At 43.2% G+C, this 15,554-nt stretch overlaps 1 protein-coding gene across 1 annotated transcript; it reads left to right on the top strand.

Annotated features, from left to right (window-relative positions):
- Nucleotides 1–5,312: 5,312 nt before the first annotated feature.
- Nucleotides 5,313–14,540, top strand: LOC136151844 (HLA class II histocompatibility antigen, DQ beta 1 chain-like). The gene is made up of 5 exons (XM_065913282.1): nucleotides 5,313–5,415; nucleotides 10,571–10,840; nucleotides 12,731–13,012; nucleotides 13,567–13,677; nucleotides 14,527–14,540. The coding sequence occupies exons 1-5, from the start codon at nucleotides 5,313–5,315 to the stop codon at nucleotides 14,538–14,540; spliced, it is 780 nt and encodes a 259-aa protein (XP_065769354.1).
- Nucleotides 14,541–15,554: the final 1,014 nt, after the last annotated feature.

Here is a 15,554-nt window from a genome sequence, read left to right as displayed (position 1 = left end):
GGGAAATGCAGAAATGAGCAAGCTCCTGGAGTTGGTGATGGACAGGGAAGCCTGGCGTGCTGCAGTCCATGGGGTCGCAAAGAGTCAGACACAACTGAGCGACTGAACTGACTGAACTGACTGTAGATAGGGAATGCACCAATTCTATCATCCCTTCTTCATTTACATGCACTGTTGCTTCTGTAAACAGATCCTTCCCTTCACTGAGGAGTGTTTTGCCACATGGTACTGGTGGAAAGAGAAGATCAAAGTTGAATTATTTCCCTTGAGTTACTAGTGTCCAAGTTAAAGTATTTTTTATGGTCTCATAAACTCAAGGATTTTAATGGTGACCTCTTGGGATTGGGCTCCAGAGTGTGCTTGGGAGGGGAAGGTAAGGTGAGAGAGGCAGTCACGGGTCTTATGTGACTGGGCTTTTGGGGACAAAACAATCTCAACCGTAGCATCCTTGGCAAGCCAGGGATGAGCTGAAAGAAGTCTAGGTTTCACGTCCAGGTGAGGGAAATGGTCACAATGCTAGATTAGCCATCAGATAAAATTTCTGTTGAGAAAAGTTCAGAAATGTAATCATCTTAAACCTGAGTTGTCTTTGCTTAGGCAACCGTGGGTCACTGCTCTGAAATGTGATGTGGTACAGTCAGATGGTGATTGCAGTGGACTTTAAGTTGGTTTTCTCCAAGTTCAAGAAATGCAAAAAGGTAAAATGGTTGTCTGAGGAGTCCTTACAAATAGCTGTGAATAGAAGAGAAGAGAAAGGCAAAGGAGAAAAGGAAAAATATACCCATCTGAATGCAGAGTTCCAAAGAAGAGCAAGGAGAGAAAGCAAGAAGGAAGCCTTCCTCAGTGATCAATGCAAAGAAATAGAGGAGGAGAATGGGAAAGACTAGAGATCGTTTCAAGAAAATTAGAGATACCAAGGGAACATTTTATGCAAAGATGGGCAATAAAGGACAGAAATGGTATGAACCTAACAGAAGCAAAAGATATTAAGAGGAGGTGGCAAGACTACACAGAAGAACTATACAAAAAAGATCTTCATGACCCAGATAATCATGATGGTGTGATCACCAACCTAGAGCCAGACATCGTAGAACAAGAATTCAAGTGGGCCTTAGGAAGCATCACTACGAACAAAGCTAGTGGAGGCAATGGAATTCCAGTTGAGCTATTTCAAATCCTAAGAGATGATGGTGTGAAAGTGCTGCATTCAATATGGCAGCAAATTTGGAAAACTCAGCAGTGGCCACAGGACTGGAAAAGGTAGGTTTTCATTTCAACCCCAAAGAAAGACAGTGCCAAGGAATGCTCAAACTACCACACAATTGCACTCATCTCACACGCTAGTAAAGTAATGCTCAAAATTCTCCAAGCCAGGCTTCAACAGTACATGAACTGTGAACTTCCAGATGTTCAAGCTGGATTTAGAAAAGGCAGAGGAACCAGAGATCAAATTGCCAAAATTTGTTGGATCATCGAAAAAGCAACAGAGTTCCAGAAAATTATCTACTTCTGCTTTATTGACTATGCCAAAGCCTTTGACTGTGTGGATCACAACAAACTATGGAAAATTCTTAAAAAGATGGGAATACCAGACCACCTGACCTGCTTCTTGAGAAACCTGTATGCAGGCCAGGAAGCAATAGTTAGAACTGTACATGGAACAGCAGACTGGTTCCAGATAGGAAAAGGAGTACATCAAGGCTGTATATTGTCACCCTGCTTATTTAACTTCTTTTCAGAGTACATCATGAGAAATGCTGGGCTGGATGAAGCACAAGCTGGAATCATGATTGCCAAGAGAAATATCAATAACCTCAGATATGCAGATGGCAAAAAATAGCAGAAGAACTAAAAAGCCTCTTGGTGGAAGTGAAAGAGGAGAGTGAAAAAGTTGGCTTAAAGCTCAACATTCAGAAAACTAAGATCATGGCATCCGGTTCCATCACTTCATGGCAGATAGATGGGGAAACAGTGGAAACAGTGGCTGACTTTATTTTCCTGAGCTCCAAAATCACTGCAGATGGTGACTGCAGCCATGAAATTAAAAGACACTTGCTTCTTGGAAGAAAAGTTATGACCAACCTAGGCAGTATATTAAAAAGCTTCATCCTAAAGGAAATCAGTCTTACATAGTCATTGGAAGGACTGATGCTGAAGTTGAAGCTCCAATACTTAGGCCACCTGATACGAAGAACTGACTCATTGGAAAAGACCCTGATGCTGGGAGGGATTGGGGGCAGGAGGAGACAGGGACGACAGAGGATGAGATGTTTGGATGGCACCACCGACTCGATGGACATGAGTTTGAATAAGCTCCGGGAGTTGGTGATGGACAGGGAGGCCTGATGTGCTGTAGTCCATGGGGTCACAAAGAGTCAGACACAACTGAGTGACTGAACTGAACTGAACTCTCCAAGTTCTTGGAGGGAATCCCCGTGGAAATCTGACATTTTCTAAGGGGATTTCCACACTAGCCTCCGCATCTCCTTTTTCTCATATTACCTCGGTCTGCAAGGCTCTGAACGGAGCAATGGGGGACATGGAAGCTCAGGGGAGGGAGAAGAGGTGATGAGGCGCTTTCCAGTCCAGCCAGAGAAGCCCTGTGCTTCTGTCCCCTCACTGCCTGTATCCCTCCCTCCCTCCTTAGGCCTCTGTTCTTAATTATTGCTGTCACCGACCTTACAGAGGAAGTCTGCAGCTCTATCGATACAGATCTGGGTGAAAGACACATTGAATTTAATATTCTATAAAAGGATCATGTAGATACAAACCCAGATCTGGTTTATTATAACTTGAGTCAACAAAAGCAAGTTCATTTGGCAAACTGACTGTTCTGTGGCCTCAGGGTACTGATCAGCTCCCCAGTCACCACGAGATGTCACCTCATCACAGGCTCTAAGGCCTAGAAGAGACAGTAGAGATGATCTAGTTCAATCCACGCATTTTTCAGAGTATGATGCACGCAATCCTGCTAGAACTGAGCTTCAGGAGACTAGGAATTCTTTCTTCTTCCCCACCACTGATGGATTCCCAGTGCCTAGAACAGAGCAACACAATAAATGTTGATTCAGTGAAAGTAGGAAGTCAAAAAATTCAGGCACACAGACGAGATTAGAAAAAGAAACACATTTCTCTTTTTGATAGTCATATAAAAAATGGAAACCATATCTATTCTAGTAAAAGTAACACACACAGTTCTCTAGTACATAGCCTGTCCATTGCTATTCATAACAATTGGCCTCTAGGGCGTATATCAATTTTTACAAATTTGGAAACATCACACATATACTAATTCAGTTTCTTCATTAGTTTCTGCAAAGTGAAAAAGAGAATACCCAATTTTACTTTCACTTTACAATTTGAAAGAGAGAATGTATGACACAAGAGTTCTTTAGATGTCACCGGCAAAATTAATGCAACTGGTTGCCCAAAGATGGTGAGAAATGTGCAAAAAATATTGATTCAAAAAAATAATCAAAAATTGGTTGCTAATGAAGGAGATCATGACTTAATGACTAAATCACCAATAAAGGAGAGAGTGCATTGGAGAATATTTAAGATTGCTGAGGTTGGCATAAATAAAATCACAGAACAATTTCATCATAATTCTTGGTTCCAGATTAGATACAAAAAAGACTTTGGGTTCTCTGATAGGAGAAGATTCTGATGTTGACACTGAAGTCTATCCATAGAGCAAAGATTCTGAGATGCTGGCAAAAGAACTTAGTGTTTGTCCTCAACAAACTTCCGAAACCGAGAAAACTGGCCTTTCACAGATGTGCTCACCAGAGAAATCTCTCTTGACTGTTCTCCAGTCCTCCAGTCCAGATCCACTGCTTTTCCTTCTCAGTCTTTATTTCCAGGTCCACATCTGTCTATGAAAGTGTGTTAGTCGCTCAGTCGTGTCCGACTCTTTGCAGCCTCATGGACTGTGGCCCGCCAGGCTCCTCTGTCCATGGAACTCTCCAGACAAGAGCGCTGGAGTGGGTAGCCAATCCCTCCTCCAGGGGATCTTCCTGACCTGGGTCTCCCGCATGGTAGGCAGATTCTTTATCATCTGAATCATCAGGAAAGCCCCTCTGTCTATACTTGTTGCCCAACAGGATCATTACAAGGACTTCACCCAGAATCAAAATATTTTCTTGCTCCAAAGAGGACATAAGGATGGCCAAAAAGCACATGACAAGATGCTCAGCATCATTAATTATTAGAGAATTGCAAATCAAGACTACAATGAAGTATCGCCTCACACTGGTCAGTGTGGCCATCATCAAAAAGTGTACGAACAAAGGCTGGGGATGTCCCTGGTGGTGCAGTAAGCGAGACTCTGCCTCCAGTGTAGAAGGGACCATACAGGTTCCCAAGGACACGCAGCGTTCCAGTGTCTCTGCCTCCTCAGTGGGCTGTGCGGTGAGTGGTGCTGGGTCTGTGGGTGGGGTTTAGGCGAGAATTTACATAATGCTATCAACCAATACTACTTCAAAAAAAAAAAAATCTCCACTAGAGATTATGCAATTTGTTGAAGACCACAGAGTATTTTTTGTAAAATGATTTCTTTTACTCTACAGCATGTCAAATAACTCTACATTATAATTTCCAGTGGTGGCACAATGCTTCTTGTATGAAATTATGTTATAATTCACTTGCAAGTCCTTATTAGATAGTTTGTCTCCTTTTTGGTTTTTAAAAATGTAATTTAATTTACATTTAGATCACCACAGAGCGTCGAGTAGAATTTCCCTGAGCTATGTGGCTACAGAGTTCATCAGTTCCTTTTGACACAAGTACATTTTCCTCAAAATTTGTTGTTTTACATCATATCTCATGGTGTCTCATAAGTCAAGGAAGGTAGTGAACAGCTTTTGGACAATTATCTTCTTTCCCAAGGAATATCATTTCATTTCTTTCCACCTCTGTACAGTCAAACCCTGAATATGAGAACCAGAAAAACTGAAGAAATATCCCAAGGAGAAATATGCCAATTCACTTTCCTTTTCTGGTTCCTGAACTCTCCAAACATGTTATCAGCGATCCAGTTCAGTGGGTTTTGGTGATGACCTAGTGATGGGTGCCTATCAATGGTCCATGGGTACTTTTTGAATGGAGAACTTTCTTTGAAGGTGTTTACCCAGAGACAAATGAGATCCCAAGTCATCGGATTGATTGGCCTCTCCCCTAGGTACTGTCCAATCCTAAAGTTCACGGGTTTCCTCATTTTCCTGCTCTGCACAGTGAAGCGTCGGGTCCACTGGTGGCAGTTGCGGTGACTGCCAGAGCTTGTCTTCCACCGTTCCTGTTTCAAGGCTGCAAAGATGAGGGTGACCGTCCCCAGGAACCCCGGGGCTGTGGCTGGAGTGGCGATGGCTGTGTTCCTGGCGCTGAGGATCCCGGGGGCTCACTGCAGAGACACTCCGAGTAAGTGCTCGATGGCTGCTTTTCAGAGCTCTCAATCTGGGAATTAACCTCCGATGTCTCCTTGGTTTAGGGTTGGATGCGGTGCACTCTGGCCAAATCACAGGGAGAATTTAGAAGGGCTTCTATCATGGTCCAGGTTTTTCTTCTTCAGAAAAAAGAATGTTTCTAGATTCCTTTTTTTCCACCTCTGCATTTGGAGGGAAGGCTAGTGTTTCTTAGGGAAAAGACTTTGGGATCGCAGAGTTCCGGCAGAAAAAGAGAAAGTCCATTTCTACACCCAGGCCAGGCAAAATGAGAAATGTTAAGACTGTTCAGAGAGTCAGTGGCAAGGATTTACTGTCCTAGGCATTCTTCAGGGCGAGGGGTGTTTGTGTCCGCTTGGACTGAAGGTTGGAGAAATTCAAGACAGCTTTAGTCTCTGCAGCTTCACTCTCTGAGGAGGCTGAGCTCCTTGAGCATGAACTGCAGATCCACAGGCCCTTTGTCGGGTCTGAGAGGAGAAATGGGAAGGGTCCAGGCAACGATTGTCACTAATTCTGAGTTTATGTACAACCCTGAATCCATATCGCTGCGGAATAGGGCTGTGAGACTAGTGAAAAAAGAAGAGAATTAATATTTATTGTGCACGCACAAATTTCCAAAGCCTGTAGTAATACATTATACACATCTTTCCAAAACACAAGCACATGCACACAGATGACTCTAGGGTAAGTGTTATTAGCCACCGTTTATTTTTAAACATCAGTTATTTTGGAATACCACATTATTTGTATAACACAGGCATTATGCAAAACGTATATGGAAAGTTTAATAAAAGTGATACAGAAATATCCAAAAAACCAATAACCAGATCTGAAATGACTATGCCCAGCACCCCAAAAGACCCCCATGTCCATCTTCCTAATCACACCCACTTCTAATTTCCAGAAGTCAGCTCTATTATGACTCTTATAATCTTAATATTACTGCTTTTCTTCACGGTTTGGACATATATGAACATATCCTTAAACAATATAGAGTAGTTATTTCCCTCTTTAAATGTTCTGCACATTTATTTTGTTACCAAACTGTTTTTTATTGAAGAATAGTTGGCTTACAGTGTTGGGCCAATTTCCTCTGTACGGCAAAGTGACTCATTTGCTGAGTCACATTTATACACATTCTTTTTTTGTTCTTTTCCATTATGGTTTATCACAGGATATTGAATAGAGTTCCGTGTGCTCTACAGTAGGACCCTGTTTATCCATTCTAAATGTAGTAGTTTACATCCCCAAACTCCCAGTCCGTTCCTCTCCTTCCCCGTAAGCTGCTAGAAACCACAAACCTGTTCTCCATGTCCGTGATTCTGTTTCTGTTTTGGAGATAGACTTGTTTGTGTCATATTTTAGATTTCACATTTAAGGGATATCATATGATATTTGTCTTTCTCTTTCAGACTCACTTCACTTAGTATGATAAGCTCTAGTTGCATCTGTTCTATGAATGTATTGTCTCACTTCTGCTCAAAATAATGTTTGAAATCTGTCATAGATCTTTCATGTAACAATCATCAATCCATTTTCATTGTTGTGTAGGAGATTCCATGTTATGAGTGTGCTACAATGTAGTTACCCATTCTTTTTTTTTCTTTTATAAGAGTTTCAAAGATAGCACACATTCATTGTAACAACTTCAAACCTTATTAATATTCAGTTCAGTTCAGTTCAGTTCAGTTGCTCAGTCGTGTCCAACTCTTTGTGACCCCATGAATCTCAGCACGCCAGGCCTTCCTGTCCATCACCAACTCCTGGAGTTTACTCAAACTCATGTCCATCGAGTCGGTGATGCCATCCAGCCATCTCATCCTCTGTCATCCCCTTCTCCTCCTGCCCCCAATCCCTCCCAGCATCAGGGTCTTTTCCAGTGAGTCAACTCTTCTCATGAGGTGGCCAAAGTTTTGAAGTTTCAGCTTCAGCATCAGCCCTTCCAATGAACATCCAGGACTGATCTCCTTTAGGATGGACTGGTTGGATCTCCTTGCCATCCAAAGGACTCTTAACAGTCTTCTCCAACACCACAGTTCAAAAGCATCAATTTTTTTATCGCTCAGCTTTCTTCACAGTCCAACTCTCACAACCATACACAACCACTGGAAAAACCATAGCCTTGACCAGATGGACCTTTGTTTGAAAAGTAATGCCTCTGTTTTTTAATAATGTTATCTAGGTTGGTCATAACTTTCCTTCCAAGGAGTAAGCGTCTTTTAATTTCATGGCTGTAATCACCATCTGCAGTGATTTTGGAGCCCCCCAAAATAAAGTCTGACACTGTTTCCACTGTTTCCCCATTTATTTCCCTTGAAGTGATGGGACCAAATGCCATGATCTTAGTTTTCTGGATGCTGAGCTTTAAATCAACTTTTTCACTCTCCTCTTTCACTTTCATCAAGAGGCTTTTTAGTTCCTCTTCACTTTCTGCCATAAGGGTGGTGTCATCTGCATATCTGAGGTTATTGATATTTCTCCTGGCAATCTTGATTCCAGCTTATGCTTCTTCCAACCCAGCGTTTCTCATGATGCACTCTGCATATAAGTTAAATAAGCAGGGTGACAATATACAGCCTTGATGTACTCCTTTTCCTATTTGGAACCAGTCTATTGTTCCATGTCCAGTTCTAACTGTTGCTTCCTGACCAGCATATAGGTTTCTCAAGAGGCAGGTCAGGTGGTTTGGTAATCCCATCTCTTTCAGAATTTTCCAGAGTTTATTGTGATCCACACAGTCAAGGGCTTTGGCATAGTCAATAAAGCAGAAATAGATGTTTTTCTGGAACTCTCTTGCTTTTTCAATGATCCAGCGGATGTTGGCAATTTGATCTCTGGTTCCTCTGCCTTTTCTAAATCCAGCTTGAACATCTGGAAGTTCACAGTTCATGTATTGCTGAAGCCTGGCTTGGAGAATTTTGAGCATTACTTTACTAGTGTGTGAGTTGAGTGCAATTGTGTGGTAGTTTGAGCATTCTTTGGCATTGCCTTTCTTAGGAATTGGAATGAAAATGGACCTTTTCCAGTCCTGTGGCCACTGCTGAGTTTTCCAAATTTGCTGGCATATTGAGTGCAGCACTTTCACACCATCATCTTTTAGGAGTTGAAATAGCTCAACTGGAATTCCATCGCCTCCACTAGCTTTGTTCATAGTGATGCTTTCTAAGGCCCACTTGACTTCACTTTCCAGGATGTCTGGCTCTAGGTGAGTGATCACACCATCATGATTATCTGTCATGAAGATGTTTTTTGTACAGTTCTTCTGTGTATTTTTGCCACCTCTTCTTAATATCTTCTGCTTCTGTTAGGTCCATACCATCTCTGTCCTAAATGAAGTCAAAAGCAGAAGTAACTTCTTTCCCCTTCGTCTCCCCTTACCCCACCCCCAATTCCACTTCCTGGAGAGAATCCTTTTATCAGTTAGGTGATAACCGCCCAGATTTTTCTCTGTGCAATGGCAAATATATATGTTAACTAACAAGTCTATCTCTGCTTGCTGTCTCATAGGACACACAAGCTTAACAAGGACAAATGGACTGTGGACTTTCTCCACTAAACTTCTTTCTCTCCCACACTTTCTCCTCTTTGTAAATACCACCACCATCTCACCCAGACGTTCAGGCCCTGAGGCTGGGAGACATTCTTGAGTGTTTCTTCACTGTAGGATCCCAAGCCCAATCTGCTAGCTCTACCTCCAAAATGTGGCCCTGTCCAGACACGTGTCACACCCTCCACTGCCAACAACCTGGTCTAAGCCTTCATGTACTTACTCATTTTGATGTGCACTTTTGGATTGCTTCCACTTTCCCCCCTATGTATCCTGAAGCATATGAGCCTGCTTTTTCTTCGACTATATATTTAGAACAGAATTGGAGGTTCAAAATGAAATATGTATCTTTACAACAGAATATCCAAGAGTTATTCAAATTGATTGCTTCTTATAAAAAGAACCCAGTTCTTGGCACCTTTGATACTTTCGATGTTATGTTTTCTTATCTGGTGGATATAGAGTGGTATTTCACTGTCTTTTTCTTTTGAAGTATAGTTGATTTACAATGTTGTGTTAATTTCTGCTGTACGGCAAAATGATTTAGTTATGCACTTATGTACATTCTTTTTAAAAATTACTCTGTTCCACTGTGGTTTATCACAGGATATTGAATGCGGTTCCCTGATCGGTACAGTAGGAACTTACTGTCTGTCCATTCTTTTTTTTTTTTTTTTAAATATTATTTTATTAGTTGGAGGCCAATCACTTCACAACATTTCAGTGGGTTTTGTCATACATCGACATGAATCAGCCATAGAGTTACACGTATTCCCCATCCCGATCCCCCCTCCCACCTCCCTCTCCACCCGACTCCTCAGGGTCCTCCCAGTGCACCAGGCCCGAGCACTTGTGTCTGTCCATTCTTATCTAAGAGTTTGCATCTGCTCATCCCAAACTCCCACCCCATTCATCCCCTCCCACAAGCCTGTTCTCTGTGTCTATATTTCACTGTATTTTTAACTTGAATTTCTTTGATTTTAATGAGGATGGGCAACTCTGCCTATGTTTATTGTCTACTTGTTGTTTAGTCTTTTTTGTAGTACCTATTTTGACATTTCTCTCCTTTTTTTTCTATTATAGTATCTGTCTTATTTGTTTTTAAGAAATAAAAAAAATACTATACTCTAAACTAAGCACATGGTCACCACCTACTTTGCCAATATTTGTTGGTACTTCCTGGCTTGTCTTTTTATTCTCTTACGATATCTTGATGAGCAGAAGCTGTTATTCTAATGAAGTTGATCAATCATTTCTCCTTTATGGCTTGTCATTTTCATGATTTGCTTAAGAAATCCTTTATATATCCAGAGTCATGAAGATGTTCTCAGATTTCATCTCTAATGTAATAGTAGGATTGCATTTCCTACTCGAGCTTTAATTCATCCAGATTTAGTTTGCACAGGGTGTGAAGAATGGTCTAGCTTCATCTAAATTTTTCCTGCTCTCAACTCTAAGGGTTGAGAGCAGATTTTATTTAATCCTTTGATATTTTCCTTCTGTCGTCCATGCCTCCCTAAGACAAGTGGTTGGTTGGTTGGGATGCAAGGCTGAACTAAATCTCACCTGATGGGCTCTCCCACAGAGAATTTCGTGTACCAGTTTAAAGGCATGTGCTACTTCACCAATGGGACGGAGCGTGTGAGGCTTGTGGCCAGACAGATCTATAACAAGGAAGAAATCCTGCACTTTGACAGTGACCTGGGCAAGTTTGTAGCTGTTACAGAGCTGGGCCGGGTGTGTGCTGAGACCTGGAACACCCAGAAGGACCTCCTGGCGGAGTTTCGGGCCTACGTGGAGACGCTGTGTAGACACAACTACAAGGAGACGGCCAGCTTCACCGTCCAGCGGAGAGGTGGGTTTAGGATGGGCCGAGATGCCTTCACACAGAGCCTCGTGGGGAAGGACGCAGGAAAGTGATCTTTTGTGGTTTCCCAGTATCTTAGGGGGACCAGGAGGGGTGTCAATCTCTAAGGGGAAAAAATGTTGGGAGATCTGGCAGGGCAGAGTTGGGAGGGTGTGAAAAATCGCTGGGGGCTTCCTTGGTGGCGCTAGTGGTAAAGAACCTACCAATGCAGGAGATGTGAGATGCTTTGAGAACAGTGACTGGCAACTCCAGTTCTTCGAATGTCCCGAGCCCTGGCCGTATCTGCTGGGGCTTCTGAGTCCCTGTCATCTCCTAGACTCCACACCTTCCTACAACATCTGACTCTTCTGTACTTCCTTCACCCTTACCCTTGCAGAAGTATTCTTCCTCCCTGAAATGCTCTCCTTTCTTCCACCTTCCCTTTCTTTTTCTGTTGAAATCTCTCATCCTTTTAGTTCCAACCTCAAGAGCAGTGCTTCTGTCAGCTTCACTGGGGCAGCTAGGTGGAGCAGGCTTTGGTCCTCCAACTGTGTGCCCAGCACACTTGGCATACATGTACACATGCACATATATGGGTGTGTATATATAGTTTAAAAGTTACCCCATCTATTAGTAGATGCAAGCTATTGTATATCGGATGGATAAACAACAAAGTCCTTCTGTAGAGCACAGGGAAGTATGTTCAATATCCTGTGATAAACCATAATGGAAAAGAATATGAAAAAGAATATATATGCATATACATATATAATTGAGTCACTTAGCTGTACAGCAAAAATGAACACGCTGTAAATCAACTATGTGGTGGTTTAGTTGCTAAATTGTGTCTGACTCTTGAGACCCCATGGACTGTAGCCCGCCAGGCTCCTCCTGGAAATCTCCAGGCAAAAAATACTGGAGTTGGAGTATTGACAAAAACACTGGAAGTGGTTGCCACTTCCTTCTCCAAAAAATCAACTATACATCAATAAAAAAATCACCTAAACATCAGTAAAATCAACCATACTTCAGCAAAAAATTATCCAGTCTGTGTTACAAAGAGCTTTCACATAAATGATCTTGTTCAAGAAATCAGTGATTGCTAAATAAAGGTCTTCTTCTACTACAAAGTAGGCTAGCATATAAACTAAATAAACCCAGAACTGGAATTCTAATAGATGACAAATGTTTGTTATCTTTGTGTGTGTGTGTGTGTGTATGTGCATGCAAGCATGTTAAGAGAGCATTATTTATAACAAAGCCTGAAAACAACCCAACTTTTCATCAAGAAACAAATTGAGGCATAACTATATAATAGACTACTACTCAGCAATAAAAAGAAATAAACAGGGACTTGCCTAGTGGTCCAGTGGTCCAGTTATCCATGCCTTCCAATGCAGGGGTAGTGGGGTTCTTGGCCAGAGAACTAAGATTCCACATACTGTGTAGCAAGTAAGCCCATGTGCCACAACAAAATATCCGTGCTGTAATGAAGACTCTCCTGCCACAGCTAAGACTCAACGCAGCCAAATACACAAATAAAATGTTAAAAAGAGAAACAAGCAAATGGACAAATGAATTGAGTTATAACCATACAACAAAATACTATACAGCAATGAAAGGAACAGGAAACCATTGCATGAATGCATCTCAGAGAGATTATGTTGGATACACAAGCCAGAAACAAAATAGCACATATGGTAACATTCCATTTACATGAAAATTACAAACATGTAAGATTAATCTATGGTGTTAGAAGTTAGAATAGTAATTACCTCTGGTTAGAGGTGGCGGTAATAGCTGTTATCTGGTCTACTTTAGTTTCTAAGGACAGACTGCAGCCCCTGGTAAGAATTTCTTTGCTGCCTCATTCTCTAATTTTGTCTCTTTTCCTCCTAGTGGAGCCTACAGTGACCATCTCTCCAGCCAGTACAGAAGCCCCGAACCACCATAATCTGCTGGTCTGTTCAGTGACAAATTTCTATCCTCGCCAAGTTAAAGTCAAATGGTTCCGGAATCAACAGGAGGAGACAGCGGGAGTTGGGTTCACACCTCTTACTCAGAATGGGGACTGGACCTACCAGATTCACGTGATGCTAGAGACAATACCGCAGCTTGGAGACGTCTACGTGTGCCGCGTGGACCACCCCAGCCTCCAGAGCCCCATCACAGTAGAATGGCGTAAGGGCCGCTTCATTGACCCTATGGACTCGACAGGAAAGGAAAAGTTCAGGGAGCGCGCTGCGTCTGGTGGGGTTGGGTCTGTCTTCATCCCTCGTGTCCTACATAACTCCCTGACAGTTTCTGGGCTGGAAGTGACCGAGGACTAGATCCCAGCATCTCAAGTTGAAAGGCACCTGTGGAGTCCTTATCTCATTTCCCCCCCAAGATGTGATGGTGGTCCCTTCACACGACCGACCCCTCTCCCCTCTCCTCCAGGCTGCAGTTCAGCCTGAGTAATGCGCCTTCTGAAGTGCTCAGGCTCTGGGCTTTGACATAGAGGCTGGTATCTGAAGGTGACCCGTGGAGGACGGACAAACAGATGGACATGCCTCCTTGGTGCCACCATCCTGCCCCTGTCATCCATCAGAGCCCCCCGGGGTCTTTGCCTGCCCTCCCCTCTTCTGTCTGGTTTCTGAGCCCCTCTGTCTCTCATACACACGACCAGACTCCAGGCTTCCAGACGAGGATGCTGTGGGCCGTGGGGATGCTGATGTGAGGGCTTTGACTTCCAGGGGCACAGTCTGAATCTGTCCAGAGCAAGATGCGGAGTGGAATTGGAGGTTTTGTGCTGGGGCTGATCTTCCTTGGTGTGGGCCTTTTTGTCCACTTTTGGGATAAGAGAGGTAAGGCACCTTGGGAGTAAAAGGGGGAGGCAGGTGCTGGGCTGCAAAGCCTCTGTTGATCCTTCTCTAGCGACTGTCTCAGTTACGTTGGGGTGATCTTCTTTTGTGGCAGTTGAATCTTTATTATATGTGGGTGGGAGAAGAGAAAAGAACATTCTGGAACCACCCCTTCCTTTCCTTTCGGAGGCTGAGATAAAGAGAGATGCTATTTTCTCACTTCACAGGTGAATGAGTTTTGTTTCCCTTCCTTTTCATTCTTCTGATGCCAGCCGATCCTGAGGCTCCATCCACAGGTGAGACCCCTCTCCTTCTGGTCTGGAACAATGACACTCACAAGACAGACAGAGCTGTGGAGTGGGCTGGTCTGGACTCTCTCCCCTGCCTCTGTTATTCCATTCTTGGTTCACACCATATTCACTCATGTGAGTTAGGGTCAGGGAAAAGTCTGGAACCTTCTATGCAGTGTCTGCAGGAAACCTCAGAGGTGGTTTCTCTAGAAGAGGACCCAGCCTTTGCTATCAGCCATTCAGGAGTGTCTGAATGATGCCCCAGACTCCACCGTGACAGGAAGTACTCCTGAGCTTGCTGGTAGGAGAAAGGACAGGACCCACAGTTCTCACCCATCCGATTAGTCCATGACCTGGGCTCAGAAGCTGGCCATGCGGCCCTTCAAGCTGAAGATGTGTGTTCACTTTCGTGGAGTATGGTCCTTCCTTAGTTCCAGGAGATGTAGTGAAGAGCAGGTGTTAGATGAGATTAATCTCAGTGTCCCCAAGGGACCCAGAGCGGGTAGAGCTGAATCTGCTTCAGGGGTGGGTGTGACTTATGAGTCCTGCATCTCTCCTCCAGGGTTCCTGCACTGACCCCAACGTTCTTCTTCCCGGGATCTGTCATGACTCTTTCCTGATCTTGTCCTGCCATTCCTCTCCGTGGTTCCTGCCTCCCTTCTCTCAGGACCTGTAAAAAAGCCTGCTCTGCCCGCGTCATCCATCAGGACTGACTCCCGGTGACCCAGAAGCAGCTGTCGCATCCTCGTTTCATTTCGATTTTTCCTGAATTTCTGCCCATGACTCAGCTTTCCTCGTTGACTCTCTGAGCTGCCTGCTGAGTCTGTTTGAACCATAAATGCCCTCAACAGGCATTTCTGATCTCGTTCTCTTTTGAAGACTGCCCGTGAATTCAGTGTCAAACTCTTTTATGTTTCCATTAAATAATTTTCAAAATTAAATAGATTTGTGAATCCCTTGTGTTCCTAATTCTTATTGAGTGTGATGGTGGTGGTCCTGGGGAAACACTAACAAAGAAAAGGTCAGATTCTCAAGTTCAGTTATGTCACAAAGAAGGTCAGATCCAGACAAGGCGACTAGAAGGTCTTGGGTCCCCGTCCTTGGTCTAATTCAGGTATCATGTAACAACATGAAGTGAGGTGTGAAGGAAATTCAATTATCCATTGTCTGTGGGTCCTGGAACCTGGGACTGTGTGCAGCAGACTTTTCTGGCTTCTACTACAGTCTGATGAGTTTTTATATATTTGTGCAAGTGAAGCAGTTTGGTCCCTTCATGGACCCAATGCCTGATGTGATGAATGAAATGGATAGCACAAATATCTTCTGTCAAATGCCCTGTCTCACTGGGGCAAAATATCAATAAAATTATTGCTCATTGAATCCAAACTACCGGAATGTATAATTAGCAGTGAAAGCTTTTATTAGCAAGTATTTTTTCCAGTGCATATGATGAAAACTTTCCTAAAATCAACCTAAAGGAAAACATTCATTTTGGTGTTTCACGTAATTGGAAAGTTCCTGTTCGGATTTGACTTCAGAAAAATGCCTAGATCCCAGGATGTCAGTGAGACCTTCTCCCTTCTCTCTTAG

This window comes from Muntiacus reevesi, chromosome 20 (genome assembly GCF_963930625.1).
Source record: "Muntiacus reevesi chromosome 20, mMunRee1.1, whole genome shotgun sequence".
Lineage (NCBI taxonomy): Eukaryota > Metazoa > Chordata > Mammalia > Artiodactyla > Cervidae > Muntiacus > Muntiacus reevesi.
This window is presented reverse-complemented; position numbering and strand designations above follow the sequence as displayed.